General features: G+C 42.8%; 1 protein-coding gene across 2 annotated transcripts; it reads right to left on the bottom strand.

Moving 5' to 3' along the window:
* On the bottom strand, window positions 1-27320 carry RBL1 (RB transcriptional corepressor like 1). 2 transcript variants are annotated; one of them, XM_066330496.1, is made up of 22 exons: window positions 27189-27320; window positions 26948-27081; window positions 25858-26058; window positions 24475-24539; window positions 24255-24383; window positions 23990-24150; window positions 23212-23261; window positions 21365-21548; window positions 19788-19954; window positions 17263-17375; window positions 16610-16713; window positions 15925-16062; window positions 14195-14359; window positions 13893-14028; window positions 11955-12221; window positions 9024-9202; window positions 7016-7192; window positions 5541-5612; window positions 5278-5362; window positions 3415-3581; window positions 2872-3036; window positions 1-2145 (listed from the first exon to the last, which is right to left on the bottom strand). In XM_066330496.1, exons 1-22 carry the CDS (start codon window positions 27318-27320, stop codon window positions 1975-1977), a joined length of 3162 nt encoding a protein of 1053 aa, XP_066186593.1. In that variant the 3' UTR covers window positions 1-1974. The 2 variants fall into 2 exon arrangements, with proteins under 2 accessions (XP_066186593.1, XP_066186591.1); XM_066330494.1 differs by lacking the exon at window positions 27189-27320 and having other exon boundaries at window positions 9024-9148; window positions 26948-27074.
* Window positions 27321-27712: the final 392 nt, after the last annotated feature.

The following is a 27712-nucleotide window of genomic DNA, read 5'->3' on the forward strand; positions in this document are numbered from 1 at the left end:
TACTTTTTAGTTGTTTATTATAAAATACAGATTTACATAGGAAGGCACTTTGAAACCGTTACAAAATTTCCATGTAAGCTATTGTTTTAGCTGCTCAACAAGCCCAAAATAGTTTTTAGATCAGCTAAAAAAAATAAAGAATTCTGAACTGCATCTAGTTGTAGTACATTCATTTTCCTAATGAAGAAACACTACACCCAACAACAGTTAATAAGGATCTTGGGTCCATCAGCTGTGTACTGTCCTCTGACAGGCAGTAACAGTGTGGGGAGCAGAGACTCCAGGAGATCTGCACACATCTCCAGGAGATCTAACCCTAAACCCTCATCACACAATGCCATGGAAAGACTGATGCTGTCATGCCAAACCACACATTTCATATCCAGAAAGGCTGTAATCCTCACTTTCTATCTCAAAATCTGAAGACAAACATTAAAACTTGAATAAAATTAAAGGAAATTAAATATCTACATGAAACCTACTCCACTTCCTCATACTGCAGCTCTCCATAGGCAAGCACCATTTTTTGAAAGTAAAAAAGTTTTTAAAAATCAAATATTCAAGTAGTTAACAATGTAAAACCAAGTTTGTAAACGTTCTACTCCTTGCTGAGTAGTGTCCCTGCACACCTACACTTAGCAATCAATTTCTCCTTTATCACTGCTGACTAGATTAATTGGCTGAGGTTGCTTAAAATCATGGCACTGTTCTCCCCTAGAGCTATGGATCTATGGAGCACATATTAACCTACCCAGCCAATGAAGGGAACAGAGCCCCTCAAATAAGTTCTATGTAATAATTTTTTTTTTCTGAGTTCAGTTACACAGAAACTGAAAATTACAGTGCTGAGAAGTTTCTCTATGGCTCCAATATTAAATACAATTATAAAATAAGATCAAACTACTGATTTACAGTAATGAGTAAACCCTGACTTTTCTCCATTTTGGTAAACTAGATCTTACCAAATCCTTAGCGTTAAAAACTCAGTCACAAGAATTGGATCCAGGAATTTATACTTTTCCAATGAATCTAAACCTTCCAACAGCTATAAACCCTCTCACATATACATCTCCTTACGTGGTGGGCTTACACTCAGTGTAGATACTACACAACAGGCTAAAGGTCATCAGGAAAAAATAAGAGATAGAATTCGTTAAATGAATTTGTGCATTTGAACAGCTTTGAGATGGCCAAGCCCCAGCTGCTGATTTCAGCTGTAACTGTATTTCCTCATGGGTGAGCAGCCATCTGATGAACAGCATTCTAGGGCAAGCTGCTCTGTGGCTTCCAATGTGGAGCACTAGCGGCTCAAGAGAAAGGGAATTCAGGCTCACAGAATTGTATCTCAGTGCTTTACCAGAGCCCAACCTAAGCCACCACTACTTGTATTTTTAGATTATGCCTTTATTACTGCAAAAGCTACAGATATATCTCACAACCTACACTTCAAAAGAAGTTCTGACAGTTCAAAACTGCTCAGCTCTTCCTGAGGCTAAATAATTAACTTCTCCCTCCAGTTACTCCACAGTAAAATAATGTGTAAACTTCTATATTCTTTTCAAATAAGGCACTTCGCAAGTTTCTTCTCCAAATACCAAAAGCTTGAGGAAACTTCACTGATTCCACTCATTACTTTATCACTCTTATTCCAACAATAAAACTGGTATTACAAGCTGAGTTACACTCAGTACTCACGATGCTCCATATGAGACTTGAGAACATGCAGTATGGCTTTCACAGAACACTCTTTTGCTAAAACAGCTCAGAGTAAGTTATAGCACAGTGTGATCTTTGGGAATGAAGATCACTGGCATTCCCTACATAGCTCTTACTTTTCACACCCTGTGGAAGTCACGTTAAAGTTCAGTTTTGAAGGAACTTGGCAATTGTCTATATACAAAACCAAGAAATAAACAGCACCAACAGCTGTGTCCAGCTCTGTAACTTAGAGATCCCACAGAAAACAGAAGTTTTCTAGTGATTTGCTCTTTCACTGACAACATCCTGCAGACGTTTCAGTAGAACATCATCGTTTTCCTGGCAGAGTCGCTTCGAGGGGGATTCAGTGTCACTGTCAATTGTTATTGCTCGCTTCTTACTCCTGTGTTCACCTTGCTTTATCATATTGTTGATGTCCTTCAAACTCTGCAATCAAGACAAAAATAATGAGTTATTCTGACTGTAGTAAAGCATCCCTCACCCCTGAGGAGGATCTCTGTATAAAGTTTCAGTTTACCTTTAGACATTTTAGAAAATTTACCTAGAACTTGCCATACCCTTCTGACAGTGGTTGGCTCAGTGCCAAGAGAGAAGAGCCTGCTGGATCGTGCCACCGTTCTTCAAATCCTGTACCACTCCCTATTAGCAGCAAGCAAAACTATCCTTCCTGAAACATTAAGTATTTAGGAAGGAGCTTTTTGGAGTGTTTCCAGCAGGGTATCAGAGGTTTTCTCAGACACCTGTGCGTGGCCTTTCTTTTGTTTTCTGCAACGTTTGTTATTTTTCATTTATTAAACCTTTTACTTCACAAAACATCTCTGAAGAGCAGCCTCACTAAAATTATTTTAAGCCAATCTGCAAGGGCTGGACCCTCAGAGATTGATACATTTACACATGGCTCATAACACTCTGGCCATGTGTTAAACTGCATCATCTGACTCCCCGTCAAACATGCTCTGTGTCTGAAATATCAGAGAACAACAGAGGTGATCCTGCACCTCCGAGTGATGAAGTCTACATACAGAATTCTACCTTTCAGTGCAAAGTGAGATTCATTATAACACATCAGAACTGCATTGGACCACATCCCAATTAGAAGACTAATTAACCCTTTCTCAAACCAATCGCTTTCAGCTTTGTTGTTCTCTCTACCTTGGAGGGGCTGCCATTGAATTTGTAGAGCAGAGCAGTTCGAGGCGTGAGGCAGGCGCCGTTCTTGTGAGGCGACACGTACACGGAGTGCTGCTGGGAGATGCGCCGCGGAGACACCGGCTGCTGGCGGATGCTGGGGAACGGCGACAGCGGTGGTGCCTCCACCTGCGAGAGAAGACATGTCTGCACAGCAGCTCCATCAGAACATCCTGAGAGCAGAACTGGGAGAACTTCACAGAAGAGACTAATACACTTCCAGGTCTTTAGAATATTTGTCTTGTGACAGTGAAACAACAGATCAAGTAATGATCAAGTAACAGAATTATTCTTCCAGATGCCTTACACAGACAGTTCACAGGCATTTAGGCAAATAGGTATTGCACTGAGCAGCATTTGTTCTTTCAAAAGGCTGTTAAAGCAAGTGCTCATACAATTACCTCCAACTACCTGACTTGATCCATGCCAGGTGACAAGACAGTTATTGACATACATTTAACTGCCAGGAAAAATTACTGAGTATTAATTCCAAAATACTTTACTTACCGCATGATCCTGGTTTGTGATATCATACTTCAGTGCAAACGACTTTACTCTTCCTACGTAGACTGCATTGTAAAATTTAATAAGATCTCCTCTCTCCTCTGTTCCTGACTCACTCGAGTCCTCTGCTGCAGACCGTCCCAAGGAGCTGCCAGCTTTCACAGATGAGTCTATCAATAAGAGAGCTTCAGATTTCAAAACTACAGCATTGGCAAAACAGGCACTTCAGAGTTGAACTTATGATGTCCAGCTGGCAAGAACTTGTCCATAAATTCACCAGTCAATGAGAATAATTCAAGAAATGTGCTTGAGCCAGGAGCAGGGTATGCTGTAGGTGGTTATGAACATCAGGAGGAGCTACCAATTGCTGTGAACAGGCTTGTGAGTTATGGCTAAAAAGGCCAGTATCAACCTTTATTCCAAACTTGGAAATAGTTGTACCAAGAAACTGTAGCACAACTGACCCTTTGTTCCACGCTTATTTTGGGGAGTGGTACAAAGCCATTACTTGCTCTTAAAACTAAGTTTTAAGCAGTCTGATAGCTCCCAGTTTTTGGCTTCTCTGAAAGTTTCTTGTGATCAGCTATTGAAGAAAAACTTGGTGCTCAACTCAGATCTGCACCAAGGCAGTCATGACATCATTTTTTCAGGCATGTTCTGTGGGAAAAGCTGCAGCCACACAGCAAGTGTTGTGTTAGTGTTAATGTTTGCTCTCCCTTAATTAAGCTGAAGCGTTGAATACAACCTTCTATGTCTCCTCCATTCTGCTGTCTACCAGGTAAAACAGAGCAACACACAATAAAGTTTCTGGCAATCAGTGCACTGAGACAAACATCAAAAGCTCCAGCTGAGACTCGTAAGTGACTCCTTTGTCTGTCTGCCTTCCTTCTCTCACAACACAAGCACAGCTCCTGTGAACTGGTGTCAAAAGACCAGGAGTTAATACTGTGTAAAGGAGATATCAGTCCATAAACTGAAGTAAGTCTGGTAGGAAAAGCCAGTAAAGAACTTTATAACCAAGTATATTTGTCTGACAAAATACTGGAGCCCAGTGTCACTTCAGACACTCCAAGTCATCCAGTAACTGTGGAGGTGTCAGAATTTAGATGAGATCAGCACTTTCCATGACTCCGGCAGAACCCTCAACAGGCCTTTAAAAATGGCTCTAATACTCACTAAGGCAGATGAATCCCACCCAGAGGAAATTTGCACCAAAGAACAAATTAAATTCCATGTGTGTGCTGGCTACAGATCTGCTCATGGGTACATGTATGATCTGCTCTGCTCATAGGTTCATACATGGGCTTGTGATCTCTCACTTTCCTGACATGTCACTCAAAACAGGCATGGCACAGTTCTCATGCTTTTCTCAAATACTGCTCTTATCCCTTTTCTTCTCTAACCCAGAGCAGAGAAAGCATTATCTATTTAAAAGAAACCTGAATATAAGAAAATGATGGTCCTGTAGAGTTAAGATTTTTATTTTCTGAAACAAGTTCTCCCTACTTCAGTCTTCAGAATAGACCACCATAATATTCCAGGCACTGTTTCTCTTCATTCTTCTTTATTATCAGCGTTGCTGTCCAAGAAGAACTACAGTATTACTGACATACTAAGAAAATACTTCTGAGCAACGAAATTTAAGTAAATTATATTAAACATTCTTTTCAACTAGGAAGTGTATTTTCTATATCTAATACACAGGAGAGCTACTTACAAGATGGTTTCTTTTTCAACATTACATTTATTTTTCTTCAATACACTTAAAACCATAAAACTCACTCCACTTCTTATTACTTGACAGTCCAGTTCTTTGAAAGCCCCAAGTATGCTATTAAAAAGAGCAGATTCCTTTGCTGTACTCACCTTCTCTCATCTCTGTATCTGGGTTTCCATTTTTGTCCAACAGGCCATCATCAGAAGTATTTCTCAACAAGACACTCCTATAAACCTACAAGACACCAGGGAAAAACACTCTTATCAAGGAAAGCAAGGAAGCCAGGAAAGTAGATGAAATCCAACTGAACAGGAACAAGTATTACACTGCAGAGGATTTGACTTATGAGCACAAGGACTTCAAAAACTACCTCTGAGCTTTACAGAAAGTCAAGGCAATGCTACTGACTTACATGGCTGTTTGCTTGTGGCTGATTTCTGTAGCTTTTCATTATGTCCTGAAAAGTTCTTTCCTCTTTGGTTACCTGGAAGGGAAAAGGCTGTTGAAGACCAAGTGCAAGCATGAAGGCTGGACTGCTCAGGTCCAGTATGTAGCTTTTTGTGGAGTATTACTATAAATACATAATTTTAAAATTTATCTCTGGTGATGAGACCATGAAAACAACAACGATTTTTCTTGTCCAGGAATTCCTTGTTTCTTAGCTACTAAAGCTTTTTGTTGCTTATGACACTTATGCATTACTCTTTTCCAGACTTTTCTTCCAGTGACACTTAAAATTAAAGAAAGGAAATATTATAATAAGTCAAAAATGTGTTTTGTGAATTTGGAAACTGGATCCCTTAGCTTTTCTAAACAGAAAGTGGGGAAATCCTGAACAAGACATTAAGCAGGTATGTACACACATGCAATTTCACCTTGCTTTTTTATTTCAAAATAGCTCATTTGTTAAAGTGCTTTGGTTTTCAGTCATACCTTTGTAATTTTAAGAGCCGACAGGAACAGTTTTTGTACTAGGAGTCAGGAGACAATGTATCAATGTCTCTGGCTAAGCTGTCAGGCCTCACACTGCACTGGAGACAGCATTCAAAAGCATGTATTATAAAATATGCCCCAAGCAACTGACAAATTACACAATAAAATACAGAACACTGACTATTAAATGGCGTTGGTATTGGTATTGACATCAGGTGAGCCTAACCCATGCTGCAGTTAAGAGCAGAGGTTGTCACAATTTAAACATCAGTTTCCCTCCACACATAGTGCTTCTCTTCATTTGCTCTCAAGAAAAGGTAATGCAGCCTCCTGAATTCTGTCTCTGAGTTAGGCTTGATGGACACTGTAACCACCAGCTCAAGCCTGAGTCAAACCAATAGTCCAGTTTCATAATCCAGTTTAACACCACCTTAAATTCAAGCTGGCAAAAATGACAAATAAGAAATTAAGTACAACAGGCCACTACCTTAATTCTTCAGCCTGAATCATCAAAAGCTAAAAGGATTGTTTGGAACACAAACCATCTTACATAAATTTGCTCCTGCAAACTTCTGCACCTGCCTAATTCTGTAACTGTAATGGACTTTTTAGTTCAGATTACAGAGATTGCCAAAATGACAAATGGGACAGAAAACAAATGCAGGGCAACAAGACCACACAATGCTTTGTCTGTGTCACCCAGTGCTCACTGTGAACGCGCTCAAGGAGAGAAGAAAAACTCTTGAGAATTTCCATCGACAAGCCAGTGAAGTGAGCAAAGATAGGCAAAACAGGGGGAAAAACCATACTGGGACTTCATCCACTTCTTGGAAGGACCTTCCCCATCCCCCAGTAATATGACATGAATGAATCAGTCAAACCGTAAAGGCTGAGCACACCTGATGTTTTCAATTGAACATAAGGTTCCATAAATTTCTTAAAACTACACATTACCTTTGCCATGATATAAAAAGCACAGAGGAGGAGCTGGTCCAAATGCCTGTCTTTCATAAGATCAGCACAATGAACCAATGTGAATTCAAAACATGTCCATATCTTCCTGCGCAAGTCATTGGAAACATCCAGTTTTAAACACAGATCACGCAAGCGCACACTTGCCAGATGATACACCTGGAAGGAAAAGACACACAGTAAAGAGTGAAGCCAAACATGCTTATCCTGGCCTGCAGAAGTAGAAGATGCCAAAGCAGAGCTATTCTATAAGGGCCACAAAGATGACTAGAGAGAAGGAACATCGCTCCCGTGAGAGTGGTCTGGGAGGGTGGGGGTTCCTCAGCCTGGAGAAGGCTCCAGAGAGGCCCTAAAGCCTCTTCTGCTGCCTAAGGGGGCTCTAGGAGAGCTGGAGAGGGACTTGGAACAAGGGTACCAATGGCTTCCCACTGCCAGAGGGCAGGGTTAGATGGGGTTTTGGGAGGGAACTCTTCCCTGTGAGGGAGCTGAGGCCCTGGCATAGGCTGCCCAGAGAAGGTGTCACTGCCCTGTCCCTGGAGTGTTCAAGGCCAGACTAGATAGGGCTTGGTCTAGTGGAAAGTATCCCTGCTCATGGCAGGGGGTGGAATGATTTGATCTTTTAGGTCCTTTCCAACCAAAACCATTCTTGAATTCTGGGATTCAAAAACTAAGCTGTCCACTCTTTAGCTATTGAATCTCTAATACTTGCAGAAAATCCACCTAAAAACATTATGCCTATAGCTTCTATACTATATCCCTCACTAACTAACTAGGTACTTCCTTCATGCTGGAAAGCAGGAATTGGTAGTGTCATTTTCACTTGCTCTACTGAATGGGAGCAAGAAAGGAAAAGTAAGGAAAAAGTATCATTGTGATTATGACGACCACTGTAAATGGAAGGTCATAATTTAAAGACAAATATAAGTCAAGGTTTTAGTTCTTCTTCATAACTAAGGAATTATGTTGGCTATGACATGGTTAGTCGAAGACCTGGCTACACTTGAAGTACTCCCCAGGGGAGAGTAAAACTTCCAAAATGCAACATTCCTGACTGGCAGGTGGCTGATCAATTCTTAATCCTTTCTCAGAGAAATGGCCTGTCACTGGCAAAATTAAAGAACCAATAGTTCAGACAAAGGACGTGACTTACAAGTGTTTCCAGAAATTATTTTTTTGTATTAAGATGTACCTTAAAGATTGTTCATGGTAGAACTTCTAAAGTTCTGTTGTATCTATATAGATACCCTCAAAGGGGAAAACCTCTGAAAATAACTTGCCTAGTAAGAAAATAACAGCATAAGAAAAATCTAATATTTTTGAGAGAGACAAATTTAGGGATATATTCTTTGTAGTCATCTAGACAGAAATATCCCATTTCCTCCAAATACCCCTCACACAACGCACACTGAAAATGAAAACAACCTGAAGTAGGTCATCTGAAGTTTCTCTGAAGCACACACATTAAGTTCTTAACTTAAAGTCCTACATTATTTCAAACTCATTCTTTCTAGAAACCTTTAGCTACTGTGTTATTCATCACTGCTTTCTGAGCTCCTGGCCCAGCAAGATCAGCACTGCTGGGTGGACTTAAAAGTGGCAAAGGAACATCTCCAGATGCTGGATCCACAGCAGTGCAGCTTTGAATGAGCAAGGCACAGGATAATCATGTCAGATCTGTCTAACCCTTGCAAATGTGGAGCAATCAAAACAGCCAAGAGAAGTAAAATCTGAAGCAGAGTATGCTTTTGATATTTATTTATAGAAGCTCCTAACTAAAGAGAAAAAAAAAAAAAGTCTCATGGGTGGAAAGGCAAAAACTGGACTCTCTGCAACACTCAATATCTTTTCCCTTCTTCTTCAAGGTATGTAAGAAGTGCATGAGCCAAGGGAAAAGCACATGAAGACTGAAGGTCATGGGAGGCAGGATCCAGCATGGCCATGAGCACAAGTGCAGCATTACTTCAAACCAGTACTGAGTAAGGACACTCACCTTCCTGTAGAACAGTGCCAAGGAGCCCGTTCTCTTCGGTTTGCTGGCTGCTGGCAGCTGCACTTCTTGTGCTTGGTTCCCAGGAGGGTGGCAGGGAGCCTGCTCATCCACTTTACATGGCTGGCCTAAATTAATTGAAATGGGGATCAAGGTGATTCCACCCATGTCATTTGCAATACCTGGAGAGGATACACATACTCAGAAATAAACTAGTTGCTCTCCTCATGCTGTAAAGTCAAACAGCAAATCAAAGTGATTTCTGAACATTTGATACTAAAGCTATCTCATCCTCTGCACTACAGTCTAAGACTGTCCATCAGAGTCCTCAGAAATGGTAAAAATTACATTTCTGGCAAGGTTTAAAAGGAGAATAGGAATGCGAATGACCTTTACTAAAGCTCATCTGAAAGTACAAAGTTTACAAGCATCACTACTTCTGTATTTGGGTTTCCACTCTTTTGGGACAAGGTGAGCATTCTTTTTTTTAATTTTTATTATTCTTATTCTGCATAACTGGCAGCATATTCTATACAGTCCTCATTAGTTTCCTCAGTAATCAAAATCTCTTGCTGAAAATCTCCTTAACCGTGAGTAGTGCAGAATTTTTCCTTTCATCTTTAACTATAGATCAAATTCTTAAATCAAGAAATGGCTACAAACTCATTGCTCATGTATCATTTTCAGAAATAGTCAAGTATCACCTGTTGGGATGCAAATCTCTCTGGGCCCCATTCACACAGGCTCAGAAGTAGTCAGAAATGTGAGGGCTGAATTAAAACCTTTAGAGAAGCTAAAATACATAAATCCATGCAGACACGAGGTATAAATATAAGTTTTAGTTTTAAATAAGTAGAGAATATTTTAAGTGCCTTAAGCAAATCAAGAGCCTGTATTAGATAGGAAAAAATGAGTAAGAAATGCCATAAAGCCTAGTTTAAAGTTCAGTAGTAGAGTTAACTAAGCCCTAGACATTACAACACATAATGTAGCATTGCTGGCAGACAGAATTATGTATGTAGATTTGTGTAAGAAATTACAACCACTTTAGTACATCAGTGCTAGGCCTGGATAGGTCCAAGAAGAGAGTAGTAGAATCAGTACAAACAGGGTTTGTAGCTGATTGGGTAAAAAAAGAATAAAAATGCACTGCTTAGAGAATGCTGAGGATGCTGTGGCTGATGGGGCCACTGCTTTGCCTCTACGTGGGACATGGGGAATTTATGCCAAACAGCTTTGCATAATAGCATGGACTGTTATCCTTTGAACTCTTCACCTTTGAGACAGATCTTTTAGCCATGCAACAAATGACTTTTACAACAACCCAGCCACTCTAGTTTTCTTTCAAGACCCTAGCAAGCCTGATAATCACCCAACTTCCACAAAACAGAAGTCTCATAGTACTTTACTACTCTTAACATGTAACCCTTATCCAGATGTTCCAAAGCCTTTTGAGATTATAACAGACCAAATTAAGACAAATTGCAGTAAACCATTAATGGAGCTGAGAATCAAAGTACTGTTTAATAAGTGAGGTATAACTAGAAGGAGCACAAACTCCGTGATCTTTTCTTTAGGAGGAGAAATCCTCAGTGTGTTTGCCAGGAATCAGATGTCTCCATGGAGATTATGTCAATATAAATTTAAGCTTTTTTCTTGCTGTTGGAGCTTAGGATTGCTCCATTTGTTTTGTTTCTCTCAGGGAATTTTCTCACACGTGTTGCCAAGAGACAAAAATATTGTACTTAGGAGAGACAAAAGAAGTTGCCACAGCTCAGGGGAAGGGTGGGGAAGGGTTCAGCTGGCTACTCTCTACCTGGGGGCTTTTCTCTTTGGAAGGGAGAAGATACTTCAAGATATTGGCTGGGTGGTGAAGGGCAGGGCTCGGCTCCTTGCCCTCTCTCGCTGTTTACTGGGGTAAGTTTGCTGCTACTGCCGGAGCGCAGCCTGGCACTGCTTCTCCTGCCATGGGTGAGCCTTTGCTCATGAGTGCAGCCACTGAACTGGGGCCTTATTGGCACCCTGCCTCATTGGAAAGGACCCTTGCCGTCTGTTTGTATGCCTCAGGGGAAAAGACTGGGACCCTGACCCCCAACCCTCTCCCAGAGGGTGCATTTCCCTGTCTGTGCCAGCTGGCTGCCGCCCTGCCCAGCCCCACCGGGTCTCTGCCCTGCTACACTGTTGCCCCCATCCCTGCCCTTCCAGATGCCCCACAGCCCCTGCTGCAGTTGTGGAGTTTCTGCTACATTTCCTTCATTAATTTGGGATCTACTGGCCTCTGCCGTTCCAGCTGCTGCTCCTGAGGTTCCCGCTGCAGCTCCTTTCATTATCCAGAGGCGCACCGGGAGCGGCTGCTGCCCGTGAGTTCCCAAAGGAAGGCCCTTGTCCATCCCCTCCGCCAGCCCCCCGCCATTGCCACGTGTGGAGAGGGGCGGCCGAGCCCGCGCCACAGCGCCCCCTGCAGCCGCGGGGGAATCATGGCACCCGCCCTGCCCGGCCGGGAGCCAGCAGCGCCCCTGCCGGCTGTGCCCGGAACTGCACCAAAGGGGAAGGTGCCTGTGGCCGGGAGAAGGCTGGGACTGGGGCTCTGGGCTCTTGGGTGTTGCTGCCGGGGTTGTTGTTTGTTTGCCTTGTTATACACACACAGACACACACGTAAAGAACTGCTATTCCTTCTCCCATATCTTTGCCTGAAAGCCCCGTAATTACAAAGTTATAATAATTCAGAGGGAAAGGATATTCTTTATTCCAAGGGAGGTGCCCACCTTCCTTGGCAGACACCTGTCTTTCAAACCAACACAATTGTTGTTGACAAAGTAACTGTTTTTTTAGAAAGAAAAAGCAATACACTTTCAAGATGGATGGTTGGTCTAAGCATATTTTAAGAGCAAATAAAACATCCTAGTAGAGATGAAAACCAGCAGTAATTCCTACCATGCAGTGGGATAGTGACCTTCTGTCTTGCTTTTCCTGGTCCTGTAGGGGTTGTCATGGTCAGCACCGTCTGGCCAGGAGACACGGACACGTTTTCAGCATCAATGCTTGATGCTGGAGCAATCGTTAGCTTAGTTCCTTTCGTTAAGATTTTTTCCATCTGCATTTCTTTGGGGCTGTCATCTCCAAAGAGCCTTCTCTTAGCACTTCCAGCTGTAGGAGAACTGTAGCGCTCATGAACGGAGATTGGAGACAATGGCTGCATGTCTGGCATGTCAAGGAAGAAAAAATAAACCCAACAAAACCTTAACAGCAGCTTAGTGGAAATACTTCTGCAGAAAAAGGGAAAGGATACCTTCCAACTACACCAGCAGGGATCACTTGTAGCTCAGGCCTGCTCTCAGAGTTCACTGTTCTGAGGTGATAAGAACAAGATCTATAGTCTGACTGACTCCTCCTGCAGTCACCCCAGACGGTGCAGTTCTGCCATCAGGTATCACATGGAAGTTGAGCAGCCACTCTCATCCACAGAAACTGAGGAACACACAGGATCACAGCTACTTACTCCAGTTAGCCTAGCAATTAGTAGTATTTGCAAGTGTGAACACATTCCTCTACAGGAACCCTGACCACATTCCTTGGACATGTTGTTTCCCCTATGTTCTGGCTTTTAAACTCTCTCTAAACTGCCCCCAGTCAGGTGACTCCACCCTCATACAGCCCCCAGTTCCTCTCATGCTTTTCTGCTGCTTTCAAACATTTACTCCAGTAGTAAGCCTGAAGTACATAGCACTAACATACAGGCTTCTGTTCACGAGTTTTTTTTGCATTTCTCCTGTAGTCTGTGACAATAAGAGTGACAACAGTTTCCTATTTCCCATGAATCAGAAATTATCTGGATAACTGTCCAGGAAGATTGATTTGAGACCTTACTTCTAACTGCCAAGATGGTTCTCTTGGTACCAAAGATAAATAAACATTTCCTACCCCCACCATCCTCCCACTGAATTTAGGAGAAGCCTCTAGTGCCATATCCTCATATACAAAGCTGTGTCTCACACAGTCTTCCCCATATATAAGACACCATCATCAATCTGGTTCCTTTTACGTCAGTGAACCCTAACACTTAGTGCAACTGGCTGTACATCCCCTTCCTAAGGAGTATTTGAAAAACCACCAAACAGTCTTGTTTGTTGCCAGGCAAACACCGAAGGAGACAACATGACACAAGTCGAGACAACATGGACCACCAGTCCATGGTGCACCTGCAAGAACATATAGACCAGTGTCTGGGATACAATGAAAGCAGCAATTCCTAACTAGAGAAGCATGCAAAGGAAACAGCAGTGCTGGCACTGCTTCTGCACCCTCACTGTCAGGAGACAGTTCTGTGTGAGATCCAGGAATCTGCAAAGAGCAGTTGTTCAGAGGACAGAACACTGTAGGTACAAATAGTTCTGCAGGAAGCAAGAATAAATGTAGCTCTGTCATTACATTAAAAGAAAAAGGTTAACTAAAATCCAGTCAATCTCACTGAGCATAAACTAACAGAAAGAAAAAAAAAAAAACAAAACAAAAACAAAACAACAACAACAACAACAACCCCCAAACAACGAAACAAAACCTGTTCAAAAAATTTAAACATCAATGGACAATAAGTAATTAGATGACAACCCACCTGAGAGTAAGGTCACCCTGGCATCACACCAGCAGCAAAACCTACTCCAGTCCAGAAAGGAAGCAGTCACCACTGTCTGCTGCCAACGAGTCACAGCACTGATTTGACTGGGTGCATCTAGACCTTTGCTTGATCAAATAAACTTCACGATTCCGAACACTCAATTCAGATTCAAGGTTGCTTTTTGCAATTACAAAGATGTTGAAAACCCCTCTCCCCAAATTCACACATTCAAATAATACCAGAAGCCTTGAACATACCTCGTCTTAAAGTCCCACCAAGATCTGTCCGAACCTCTTTCACTCGAGGATGAATTATGGGAGATAATGGCATCATGGGCAAGTGCCCAAACCCACTTCCTCCATTGCTGGCCTCAAAATTACTGGGAAATATTACCTGAAAAATAAGAAATGTCAGTGTAAGATAACAAATTAATTCCCCTTCTTTGTGACAATCTATTAATAGATTTTCTGCAGTCATGGTCTCATTTGAACAGTTTTCTGTATAAAACGAGTGAGAGAAAGAACATGAATTTCCCAGTAACAGAAATGAGATCACATACTTCTTCACAGGTTGGGACTTTATTTTCTGAGGCCTCGAGTGCGTTCCAGAGTGCTGAGTTCCGAGTCCAGGCCAGGCTCTCCAGAATCTGTTCCTCAATGCTATTGAGGTGCTTCACCATGTCTCTGGAAAGTCCTTCCTCAGACCGTATCAGCACTTCAATAACCTGATGGCAATGACACACACACAGAGCAATGCCACCCTGCTCATTTTTAACACCATCAAACTGTTATTTATTTCAAGCTCCTGTTCAAAACGTCAACACAGTTTGAGCTTCAGCCTCCTCCTCGCATCTTCATCTTCCCCAGCCCTCTTCTGATCCCTGTTTTTAAATCCCTTTCCCAAAGCAACCTCAGAGCTGGAAGAGCACAGTAGATTTGCCATCAGTGCAGAACGATCCACCCCAGGGGTTTTTAGGGCCCTCTCTCACCACTGCTAACTGGGCACACACAGCACTTCCCTGGGAGATGTGATGAGTTACAGCTGCTCAGCAGGGGATGTGACAGCCCCAGCATTTCAGCTCTCCCTCCTTGCAAACAAGCAGCCCATAACATGAGGAGCTGAAAACCACTGTTTTAAAGTTTAATTTAGGAAGCATTCAGAACCCTTAACATGGACAAATGGGGGTTGAACATAGCTGACTGATCCTCTGCAGTATCATACTGTAACAAAAGATCCACCCTGTGTTATTCCTGTCAGAGGAGCATTCAGCCTGTTTTTCTAAACCTCTACAGATGGAAATGCCATAGAAGTTCCCTGGAAGACCAACTGATATGTTCAGTTATTCTTGCTACGAAAGGTATACCAGAGAACAAAGTTACAAATATCACAAGTCTCTCTTGTGTGAGACCTTTGCAATGGCAATTTTTGTCCAAATAAGAGTGCTGCAAAAATATACACTGAATAGCTGAGAAATTTCAAATCAAATAGAAATCTGTTCCAAAAAGTTGGATGTTCACCAGTTTTGATGGAGGCTACCAACAGCCACAGCAATATTGACAAATTTGCTACAGCTCCAGTACTGCCCTACAGATGAGGAGAAAAGGAAAAACAAAGGATAGAATATGAACCAGCTTTCCCAAAGGTTTCCATTGTTTGGTTGCTGTCATCTAAACAGAACTATTTGATTTATTCTAAACTAACTCCAGTAAGCTGCAAGGCATCCAGCAAAAACTGGAAGCATATGGATAGGTGATAAAAGGATTGAAGTAGTCAAAAATCAAGTTACACTGGAAGTGGGGGAAATGTGGTTAAATAAACATAAAGCATAACCAGAGAACACCCTGGTATTAGAAAAATATTCTGTGTTCTGTTACATAAAGGAAACCCCCCCCAACTTAGCAAAACAAGCCTGTGATAAGTAGTAGTGGCCAAAGGCAACATTTCAGATCTGTATCTGCTATTTCAGAACTACACTGAAGTCAATAAATATAAATATCAACAAAATATATGCTTGAAGGCTTTAGTCTAGTAGAAGTTGATCAGCAGTATGTTACAGATCAGTATCATTTACAAAATGTTTTTTTTCTTTATATTTCAGCTTCAGCTGTGGCATTACACCTTCCAAATAATACATTTCAGGGCAGCCAGCATTTAGAATAGGCCTAAAGCATAGTCAGTCCTTGTCTTACCTGATTCCCTAGGGAGGAAGAGCATCAACCTCTATTGACTCTCAATCCAGTAACTTGCCGTTTTTAATACAGATCCTGTTGTAAGTCAGTGTTTATTTACCTTATAGAAATAGAATGGCCTGAGGTCAAGAACTTCAATGATCCAGGGGAAGGTGCGAGGGGAGCTGTAAGCAAAGAGCACAATCTCCAAGCAGCATGCCAGGAGGGAGCGGTGGAAGAGATCCTGTTCCAGGAGAGCCTGGAGAGACCACAGAAAATGCCATTGGCCTCAGATTTGGGAAACAGAAGTTGGAATTTTGTGGCATTAACACTACATAGGCTTATTGTTGGAAAGAAGCTGGCTTCTCTTCCCATCCACCACCTTCTTTTTACAGGGAAGTTGAGGAGACCAGAAGTAGAGTAACAACACCAAAACTATTACATTTCACATGCTACGGACAAATGAACTGGTCTCCTTGCTGTGCATCATAAAGCAGAGCAAATGCAGTGCTGTCTAACATGAAGTACTGATACTGCTCACAGGATGAAGAAGAGAATAAAAGTTATCTGTCTATAAAGTTGTGATTCTAGAAGCCAACGCAAATTCAGATGTTTAGTTGTGATAGTTATACTGGTTTAAATAGTAGAAGAAAAATACATTTTGGCAGCTCCAGTGTATTTCCTCTCTTTAGTATTAACAATATACACAGGGTGCTTTACAGTGCATTGTTCTGGACCTGCCTGAAGATAAACTCTAAGAAACAGTTACAGAAAGTGTTCAAATATTTCACTGGTTCTTTACTTACTGTCAGATCCTTCCCATGCAGTCTCCGTGTTTCTTGTACCATTATAGTCTCCAAGATTTTATAGTACAAAATCTCTGCCAGTTTTAATCTGTTTACAGCAAAATCTGAAATTTAAAATCAACAGAGATGAAGTCCAGCGCCACTGGCATTAACAGGGTTAAGACTAAACTGACCAGCACCTGTCCTCATCCAAAATAGTAGTTCACATATGTACAGACTTTGCAAACAAAATAAAAGGTTCCACGAGTGATTCCAGAAATCCACTAGTCCCAAGTACAGCACAAAATTCCATAAATATTTTAAAGGATTATTTATTGTAATAACTTCTTGCGCTGTAGTTTTGGAATAATAATTTTCCTATTTGCTTTCAGTTTCCTTTAAATTTTAAAGCTAAAAAGAATGCAAGTTTACACTTGTTAAGAGTTGCTTTTCCATGACTTCTTGGTTATCCCAGTTTGAACTGCAGCCTTGGGTTTACTCAGCCATAGATTTTTATTCTTTACAGTGTACTGTTTGACAGCAGCAGTTTTCTGCTTGGGTATATCCTGGGATAAAATCAGCTCCACTACATTAAATACAGAGAACAGTATAGATATGCATTCTGTTTGCCCTGGTTTAGTATTTTGAAACACCCCATGCCTTTCACTCCATACCTATGTGGGATCCTGGCTGCTCATCTGTTGACTGAGTATAGCTGCAACAGAAGGTCTCACCAATCTCCTTCACTCTGCTCATGATGCTTTCCAAGGGGCTGCGGGAACAAGACCTGAAGCCAAAGGCAAAGAAAGCCTTGTTTGCATAAATTAATATCCAGTTTAAAAAAAAATAATCAAAAAATAACAACCACCATAAAATCAAAATAAAAAGACAAGCCAATTATACTGAGCATTCCTCATCAGCAAGAACCTGAGGAAAACACACACAGAGGAAAACATAAAACATAAACACGTATTGTGTCCTCCCTTCCAAACAGGGCCAGGGAAGATATGCAGATCCTGGAACAAACACAGGAGAAAGCAAGAACTACAGCTGCACAGTGAGGAGAAAGATGAACCTGCCAGGAGTAAGGATGCTGCAACAGGCAACCAATCAATCAATATCATCCATGACACCACACAGGCCAGGCTCAGTTTAAGGGAGCACAGAAAAGCACAGAGGGAAGAGGCAGCAGCATCTTTCTATTTCCTACCAAGACTGGGAGAACTGATGAATTCCACATTCTCATTGCCATAAAAAAGGGCCATAGTATCTCTGGCTGGAGATGCTATTTCTGAATGCCTCTGAATTTTCCAGCAACTCTGTTTTAGAGGACAGTGGCCTGTGGCTGGTGTCAAATTAAGACAATAAACTACTCTGAAAAGCTCAAACTAAAATCAGCTAAGGTTTCTCTTTGAACAAAGTCTTCTAATTAACTTCAAAGTTTTTACGATAGAATTTTAATTTGAAAAAGAAAATACTGAAAAGCACAGAATATTAACACAGTCTGAACTACAGTTCCTCCATTTCTTCCAGGGACACAGTATACATACCCCAGTGCTTGCTGAACTTGTATCCAAAATGAGCAAAGTACTCATCACAGCTCTTGCCAAAGGTTTACCCAATTCTTGTTAAATATATTTCAATATTTACCTCTCTCTTGACAGTCTGGTTTATTATTTGGAACAAACACATGTTTTATTGGATATTAAAGACACATTAATTGTATAGTATAAATAGTATAAATAGTATCAGTTCTTATAAAAACAACCAAAGAAACATTCAAAAAAATGCATCCCACAGAGCACAGCTGTGCTAAAAACAAGTTTAAACTTCTTCAAGAACAAGTGCTAGCAAAGCGTTCAAATATGTATAATTCCAAAGATGAGAATGGTAAATAATATTTTTCAATTGTTTATGATGATTACTTTAAAAAAAAACATTGCTTGTGCACTTCAAATATTAAGCTAAATGTCCATTAATATTAATACTAAATGTCCATTCTGATTTGTAAAAATACACCTGGGAGACCTTATACCATAATACATCAGGATCTTAACTTGGAAAGATATTAGGCAAACACCCAGCATCTTTACAGGTATTTACTATTCAATTACTACTTTTTATGAGCTATGCTCAGGGAAGAAGGCAGTAATCTGAAGTTGTGCTCAGGGAACAGCCACCTCAACATCCTGAGTGTGAAACACGACTGCTGCTATTCCAGGTCAGCAGTGAGTCACCAGGGTCACTACAAGGCTCATCCTTGTGCCATGGGGTTAAACCAACACACCTAGTAGTGTGAAGAAAAAATGGGCAGCCTGTAGGCTGCTTTTAGTTTTATCTTCCCAGCTGAGGGCAAAGACTGCAGCGCGTTCACCTGAACACTTCTACCCTCCTCCAAAACCTCTGCCAACATGGTTATTACCACATCTTTCAGTTGAGAAGTACTTGTTTAAAATGTAAATAAAAGAGGCATTTGGCTTTCAAGCAGACAGACACATCAACATCAGCAAAAGCTGAAGCTTCATTAACACAATGGTGGTGACAAGTCAGATGGCAGGGTGTGTGTTCAGCAACCCTTCCCCAGACGAGATCATCTAGAAAACAGAAGATCCTTCAACAAGTGTCCTGGGTTGTAGTTTAGGATGTATTCTATCACCATCTTCAGTTAATGGCCCACCAATGCCTTTTGCATGACTCAGAGATAACTCCCAGAGGGAGTTATCTCTCTCGTTAATGGGCCATCAAGGCCCTCTTCCATGACTCATCATCCCATTGTGAGATGCTCCGCCCATGGGGAGGAGCCAAGCATTCTCACCTGGATATAAGCTGGGATTTGGGACAGTAGAAGCAGCCCTCACCCACTGGATTCCCAGAGGACCGGAGCTACCAGACCTTTCTACAAGATTTCTGTTTCAAGAAGACCACCTCGTCTGGACTGTTTCCATCACCCTGATCAGGTTGTATTCTGACTCTGTCACTGGTTTTTCTTTTTATATTTATTTTATTTTATTCTATTTTATTTTCCTTTTCTTCTCATTAAATTTTATTTCTGACTTAGAGCTTCTTACTTGGTTTGTTTTTAAACCACAACAACAAGAAACAATACAGAAGCACAGACCAAAATATTCTGCCCTGAAGGAAAAAAAAAGCCAAAAGGCGAGTTTCTGTGTCAATGAGCAGCTGAAGTGGACATACTCACTCAAAAATAGCTGTAAGTTGTTCACTTGGTGAGTTTTTCAACCCAGCCACCATGCTCTGCAAACGGCTGACACTCTGTGTGGCCGAAGCCACAGGAGTGATGGTAGCTTCCTTTTCTTGCAGGTACCTTCTGCCAGTCAGGGGAGTTGAAGGTGCAAATGACCTTTTCTGTCAGACAGAGAAAAATAATAAATAGAAATCAGCCAACTATCACCTTCCAAATGAGCATATCCTGCAAAATTCTTTCAAATATCTAAATGACACCACTAGTACAACCACGTGAAGGCTTTATCAAACCTGTGAGCTCAGAAGTGACGAAAAAACAAGGCAGTTTTTCCCAGGACTCCATATGTAACAAATCTTTGAGCAGCCACAAACTCAAAGGGATTTTACAACTAAAACACAGTAAAACAAGACCTAAAATCTTAAAACCTGTAATTTTTAGGCTCATTTTAACACTGAAAACACAGCATGAGGAAGAGAAGCACATGCTTCCATTCTCAGTCCCTGATTGCATTAGCTGGGTGACACAAGGAGTAGGGGACAGAGCTGCCCAGGAGAGGTTCACAGGAGAACATTCCCTGGGAAATGGGCCTCCCTTCATCGAAAGGACGAAGTGGCACTGAGCAGATGGAGCTGTGTGGACTGCACTTTACCTATGCGTATCCTGCTCTCTGGAAGTGAGAAAATAAAGGCTTTGCATTTAATTCTCTGAAATGACAACATTATGAAGATACAAGGCCAATAATGAGAAAAGGTTAAGCCTGCAGTTATTATGCATAAACAGTAATATTATTATACTACTGAAACTGAAGCCCTGCTTCAATAACACCCATTCCAAACTCCCGTCCTTAATTTGCATGAATATGAAATATGCTTATATTTGGGAGAAAAAGCTAAGACATATGATTAATTTACTCTAGCACCAGCAACTCAGATTAAGAATTTTTATTTTTGAATTGACACGTATACCAAACAGCATATGGTTCTTTCACATAGCGAGTACTATTTTCCCCTTGTCTAAGATTAAAAAGTAATCAAGCAACTGTTTTCCTGCATGTCAACTTCATCAAATATATTTTTCCATTTTTAGACATACTGAAACATTAACTCTGCTTATAGGTTACTTTTTGTAAGGAAGAGAGACTTTATTGAAGTTTATACATTAATCTTATTTTCCATAGAAGAGTAGGAAAGCTGACTTTTCCTTTCCTAATTAAGGAAACAGTGGGAAAACAAATTAATTCAGTGTCATGGTATGATTATGGGGTATAAATGAAGCTTGATCAAAACAAAGAACTACATATTTGTGTTTTAAACTACTTACTGATTTTTCTTGGACAAAACCAGACTACACACATGAAAGTGTCCTCATTCTGTTTAAGGAACAGTTATTTGAAAAAATCCACAGGAAAGAAAATACCACCTTTTCTCCTTAGCAAGACAACACTGAAGTCTGTATTCACCATCTTCTTCTCAGGAAGAAGAAATTTCAAGTCACCTCAATGATCCAAAGAGTGTATAAAGATGAGAAAACTTGAAGAACTTCAGGTGAGCTTGCCATGTTAAATGAATCACCTTTTCAAAATGCTGCTGCAGATGACACTCCATGTGAGCTCTTGCTGCCGTTTTCTCTCCTGGCACATCTAGAGGGAATTTTCGAGTGCCAATTTCTTCTTCAGCTTCAGCTCCCAGGAAAACTCTCTCATCAAAGTCACCCACAGTCAGAACATACTCCTCATACTCTTTATTCAGTGCTTTGCTGAAAGAGAAGCCCAGGTTTGATACAAAAGGTTTAACTGCTGAAGAAACAAAGAAGGTGCGCCAGGGATCACAAGTGCAACCCCAAACCAACACAGGGTCAGAGTTTCATGTTCTAGAGAGCAGTGCTACTCCCACCTCCCTGAGCAACCTACCCCTGGTCATCCCTGCCTGCCCTTGGACTCAAAACCTCTCCAAGATCACTGCAAGAATCACTCTTCCACCAGCATTTGGATCTCAGTAGGAAGAGAGAAAAACCAGTTTTGCTTTTACACCAGTTGTGAATAAACCAGTCTGGAAGTGCTCAGCTGGTCAGAGGTTAAATCTGTGCACGCACAGAGCAACCAAGGAGAACTGCACCCTACTCACTCTGCTGGATTTCTGGGTTTGCCACTCTGTAGCCCACAATTTTCCTAATGGTGCAGAGGACGGGGAAGTGAGGAGTTACCTGCCTGGGTTTTATTTCTAAAACCACCACTGACATGTGAGACCAAATAAATCCTTAATTTTCTTTATTCTAGCAAACTCAACTGGAAAAAAGGAATGTTTAATCCCACTAAGGTTGCAAAGTTTTAAACATATCCTTTGGAAGTAGAATGGAACTTCCGGATGAAAATCAGAAATGGCTTGCATCAATAATCCTGCCTGTAGCTGGGCCAGGAATGCAGTTCCAGCACATATAATAATGAAATTAAACAATGTATTCATGACACAAGCAACTCTGTGATCCCACAGGAAACCTGAGTGAATCACATGTTCAGCTGGCACATGTCTTTTAGGAAAAAGTAAAGGTTTGTGTAAAGTTGGACAAAAAACCCCTTGAGATGCTTACAAGTGTCAGACTACTGCAAAAAGACACTACAGGGAGTGCTGTACAATTCCATCTGATAGTGTTACTGAAGGGACACTGTTAATTTTAAAGTAAAAATACTAAGAGAAAGTCAATGTTCAATGATCAAAGAAATTAGTTTATATCTAAATTAAGGTGTTATCTGCATTGTTTAATCAACTGAGTCTTTGCACAAAATTCCCAAAGCAAAGCTACAAGTTAAAAGCTCACAAACAAAAGTCAAAAACAAATTAATAGGTAATTAAAAAAATATTTAAAAAAACAACTGACAAGTATTTTTTATAGTTTGCATTTAAAGCAGCTTTCAGAGGTGAATTCAAAGTTTCTGAAACAACTACACTTGCCTCCCACAGAAACTGTTCACCTCTTTTTTGTGGTTTTGCAAATTTTGTTTCCTCTTCTTTTGAGTCCATCTGCCATATCCACAGATTTATACACTCAATTAGAGATAGAGAAATAAATTTAGAGATTTCTCTACTTCGGCATAATACATGTCTAGAAACACGTGTGACCTTCAGAGACAAGGTTATGATTTGCTTTACATAATTCAAAGGTTACAGTTGCCAGAAAATCAGAGCAAGCACCAAAAAACCCGACATCAAGAAAGAATCTCTGCAGCTTGAGCTCCTGACATCAGCCACACCTTGGATCCAGAAAGCCTTTCGGCCAGAGAGCAGCTTTGATGTTTAAATAAATCAAAACCCATTAGATATGGCAAGACAAAGGAACATGAAAACTGAGATTTAGTACACAAAGGGCCTCTGCTTTAGGCATGAGCCAAGCCCTATGATTAAGAACAAAATCTGTAACTTACCTATTTTCTGTAAAGTTGCAAAGATCCAACAGACAATCTCCTTTTAAGATCTAAGAATAAAAAGCAGAAATATCTTAGATAATAAAATCAAAACTGTTTCAAGTGTGAGGGCATGGTGGTTTTAGTAAAAAAGGAAAGGAGATGTAGGTGCATAACTGGACTCTTTGCCCAGACCAAAGGGCTACAGCACCATTACCAAGACAGAGTACAAAGCCCAACTAGATCCAAGCTCCAGACAAATTCACTGCTCAGAGCCAGCCCTGCAATGTGACATCTGTCCACTGCTGGGTTAGGGACTGACTTGATGAGCAACTACAAAGAAGCTTCCACAGAGCTTGGAAAGCATTTCCAGGATCAGAACTAGCCAGGACAATTTGTACATCTGCAACCTTAACCTCTCCTTCCAAAGCATTTTGCTCAACTTCAAGACAAGCAGCAGGACCCACACTCCCATGACAGACATCCCATACAATTATTTCACAAAGAGATGACTTTTTTTTTGCCTGAGGAAAACACCATCCTTTACGACTCAGTTTCACACTGCCAAGAAAGGAAAGCAAAGATTCTTCACTGACATAAAAAGCTGAAACAGAGGAAACCTTACAGCACACAGCATTAAAAGTGTGAGGGAATTCTGCTCCTGCTAAAATGCAAAGAAAACTTGAGCCAGCCTGAGTTCCTTTGCTCATTAACAAGTTCCTTTGCTCTCTCCTCTGGAACCTGCAGAACTTAAACAGTCTTGAGACTACCATATGCTCATAAAACTCGCGAGATGTACCTTCCTATCAAACAGCTTTGCAATGTAAGGTTTGAAGTAGTGCTCCTTTATGCCTTTTGCTTCCACAAGGAGCCCATCATGCAGCTCGCAGAGCATGGCAATGATGCAGGGAGGATCTTCAGAGGCTTTGATCTCCAGAGTGCAGAACTCCACTGGTAAGCCTGGGAACCAGGAGGAGGGGGAAGACAACCAACCTTCAACTTCATTTCAAATGAGGCAAGAGAACAAAGCACAGTTGATTGTAAATAATCTGTCCCCACCATACCTTTAAATGATGGATTTAGCAAATCTCTTCTGTTTGGACACAAAAGGGCATTGGCAAAAATCAGGTCCAAGCAGCACAGAAGTAAATGATAGGAATTTACTAAATCATCTCCAATCATACGGAAATTACCTTTAAGAGACAGCACATCATGTCAAGCAACACAACAGAAGTTCACAGCTGGGAATGTATACAAACCATGCAGGCATGGCAAGCAGCCTACCCTTAGTGTACACAAAGAGAGTCCAGCAGAAGTTGAAGAGATCTCTGATGCTGCATGGCACTCGCCTGTCAACGAGAAAAATGAGGGAAGAAGTTACTCTTCAGTTCCAGGAAGCCAAACCTTGTTCTACAGTACAAATTTCATTCCATTCCCCTCCTCAAAACAACAGCTGGAGCTGCTGTCTTAATCCCACACTAGGGCACAGTCTAAGCTATATGTCCTGAGTTCAGCTCTCACTGCCTGAGAGTCAGTGCCCGACCTGGCTCTGCAGTGTCCTGAACACCTCCACAAGTTCTCGACCCTGTTCCCAAGCCAAAGGCTGCCTCTGGCCTCTGATCCTGCCACACTATTCTGCTGGTGTCATGCCTCCCACAGAACCCTCCTGCAGCCATAGGTGGGGAGGTGACAAAGAATATATATATTCCAGTGATGGTTTTTCCAAAATATTTTACTAAAGCATCGGCCATCTCTTCATCACAGGCTTGTACTAAAGCTCAGCTGCTGACTCCTGTTTGGAGCAGAACTATCCAAGCCCATGGAGCTGGAAGACCAAGGAAGACATGACTCAGCCCAAACAGCAGACAAAGCCACAGTGCCACCAACCAATATTGCTCCATGAAAGGAACCCGAACATGGCGCCTCCCCCTGCATTCTGCCTTTGGATGTGGAGCTACACTGGAGCATTGTACCAGAACAATTATCCACCCTCACAACCAGAGAACCCACATGAACTGACAAAACCACCTTGCAGATCCACAGCTTGGTTCCCTCAGACCCAAGGTTACATTCTCAAAACAAAGCTGTCACAGCTACATATTCCTGCGGGAAGCATGGACAAGCTCCTTTCAGTAAGGCAGACGTTCCACACGTGTGTGCAAGATGACACCACACATTCCCAAATTTGTCATAAAAATTAGCACATGAGATGTAACTTCCTCCCATTTGGTGTTCCCACTCATCTGGCGACCACGGCAAACACATGACAGTGTGGAGGTCACAGGGAGGGGACAGCCCCCGAGCAGAAGGATCATGGTGTGATCCCAACCCACTGCCAGCACTGTGCCAAGACAAAACACTCCTGTGCTACTTCAGCTGTTTCTGCGGAACGCTGGAATTGATCCCACTGTACACTGGAGGTAACCCACCTCATGGTGCCACTGCCCACCACACCCTTGACATTCCCACTGTGGGACACCTCCTCTGTTACAGCAGCTAGATGTGAAGCCCAGACGACCTGAGCTGCACCCACCGGGATCAGGAGTGGCTCTGCATTCATTGCATTTCAGAGTCAAAGAGACCCTATCACTTTGGAAATTAATTTTCATAAACTCATATTGGGTATAACTCTTTCCAGGGAAAAGTTGGATCAAATCTAACAATTACCTCTGTTTCCTGCTTCGATGTGGTTTGGAAGTTTCTTCATAAGGGTTTTGAAATATGTCAAAAAATATTGGTTCGAACTTCTTGAAAATCACGGTTGACACTTCAAAATTTCTTTCCAGTCTCTCAACTCGTTCTCGGAATTCCTGGGGCAGGTTTGACATGTCCATCCATTTCTTCATTTTGCTAAAAAACTGAATTAAACTTAAAAGAAAAAAGAAAAGTCTGCTTTGAGCTTTAACTAACTTCCATTCTAAAATTTTAAAACACTAAAATGCAACATATTTACTCCTTTAATGACTGACGTGATTACTATGTAGGTTTACAATTTATTTTGATATGATTCCCAAACTGTATATGTTATCAACTTTTTGCTTTTTATCACTCTGGGGTTTCTCCTTGACCCTCCTTAAGGCATGGGAACATGAATTTGACATGCAGGCTGCCAGCATGGCTGTGTAGAGCAGGGCAGTGGTGGACAGCAAAGTGCACATGCTGCTCTGTGTGTGTTGAGGTGGAGGCAGGACAGGCAACAAAACAAGCCAAGAACGGATGCCTGTCAAAGTTACCTGCACAAAAACCTGTCAGCTGGGGATGTAAATAACCGACACCCCTCCAGCAGCTCAGCGGGGAGCAGGTCTTTAAATAGAACAAACAACATTCCGGCTCCGTGTTTCCAGGTCAGAGCCACAGTGACGGGGAGCAGAAGGCGAATTCTGTGATCACCTGTGCTGTGTTCCCAGAAAAACCCGCAGCTGCCAGCACTCCGTCGGGATTTGGCCTGAATCCTGAGTCAGACACACGCTGTACCAGGATGGCACGCGCCGAGGTGTTTGTGGTCAAATTAACTACAGAGAGAAACAACTGGCAGGTGTAGAACAGCTGCTGGTCCGACATAGGCGGTTTCCCAAAAGCCTGAAGTTGGAAATTACGTATTTGCATTTAATTTCCATCTGTAATAAAAGCGAATTTACTGCTTTTCCCCCACCGCGGCTGGCAGCGCTGGGAGCGAAGGAGCGGCACTGGATTGGCGGCTTTGGCAGAGCGGGGCACCGGGCAGGGGCCGGCCCCGCGGGCCTCACCTGAGGCTCACCTGAGGCGTGCGGAGCGCAGGATGCGGGTCAGGGAGACGCCGTTCCCCTCCATCGGGCTGCTCCCCACGGTGGGCACGCGGCTCCGGCGGCAGGCGACGTACAGCGCGCAGACCAGCCAGTGCAGCGCTTCGCCCTGCGGGCAGGGGCGCCGCGGTCACCGGGGCAGCGCCGCGCCCCGCGGGCTCGGCCGGGGCGACACCGCGCCCGCCCGCCCGCCCCCGCCCGGCCGGCCCCGCTCACCTCCAGGCTGTAGGTGCCCCGCAGCGCCGTGAAGTCGCGCAGCGCCTCGGCCGCGCTGGCCGCGTCCAGGTTGAGCTCCCGGCAGAGGCGCTCCACGGCGGCGCCGGGATCGGCAGGGCCCGGGCGGGACATGGCGGCGAAGCGCGCGCCAAAACCGCCGGAAGGGCGGGGCCGCTTCCGCCGCGCGGAGGGGGCGGGGCCGGGAACGCGCGCGGGGGGCGGCGGTCGCGGTCACCCGGGGTCACCCGGGGTCAGCCGTCTGCAGACGGACGCTCGGCGCTGGCGGCACATTTCCGCGCACGGCTGCGGGAGGCCACGGCAGGAACGGCTTTTCCTCGGCCGCCGTCCCGCAGCTTCCCGGGTCACGCGTGGGTGCGGCATCTTCTCGGCGGCCTCCGCACACGCCGCCCGCAGGGCCCGGCCGCCGCCCCCACTCCCGGGCCGAGGCCGCGCTCCCCGACACTCGTGGCACGGCCCCGACTCGATCCCGGTCGAGGCGGGTGGCTCAGAGCGTCTCCATGCGC

This window comes from Sylvia atricapilla, chromosome 16, assembly GCF_009819655.1.
Source record: "Sylvia atricapilla isolate bSylAtr1 chromosome 16, bSylAtr1.pri, whole genome shotgun sequence".
NCBI classification, from domain to species: Eukaryota; Metazoa; Chordata; class Aves; order Passeriformes; family Sylviidae; genus Sylvia; species Sylvia atricapilla.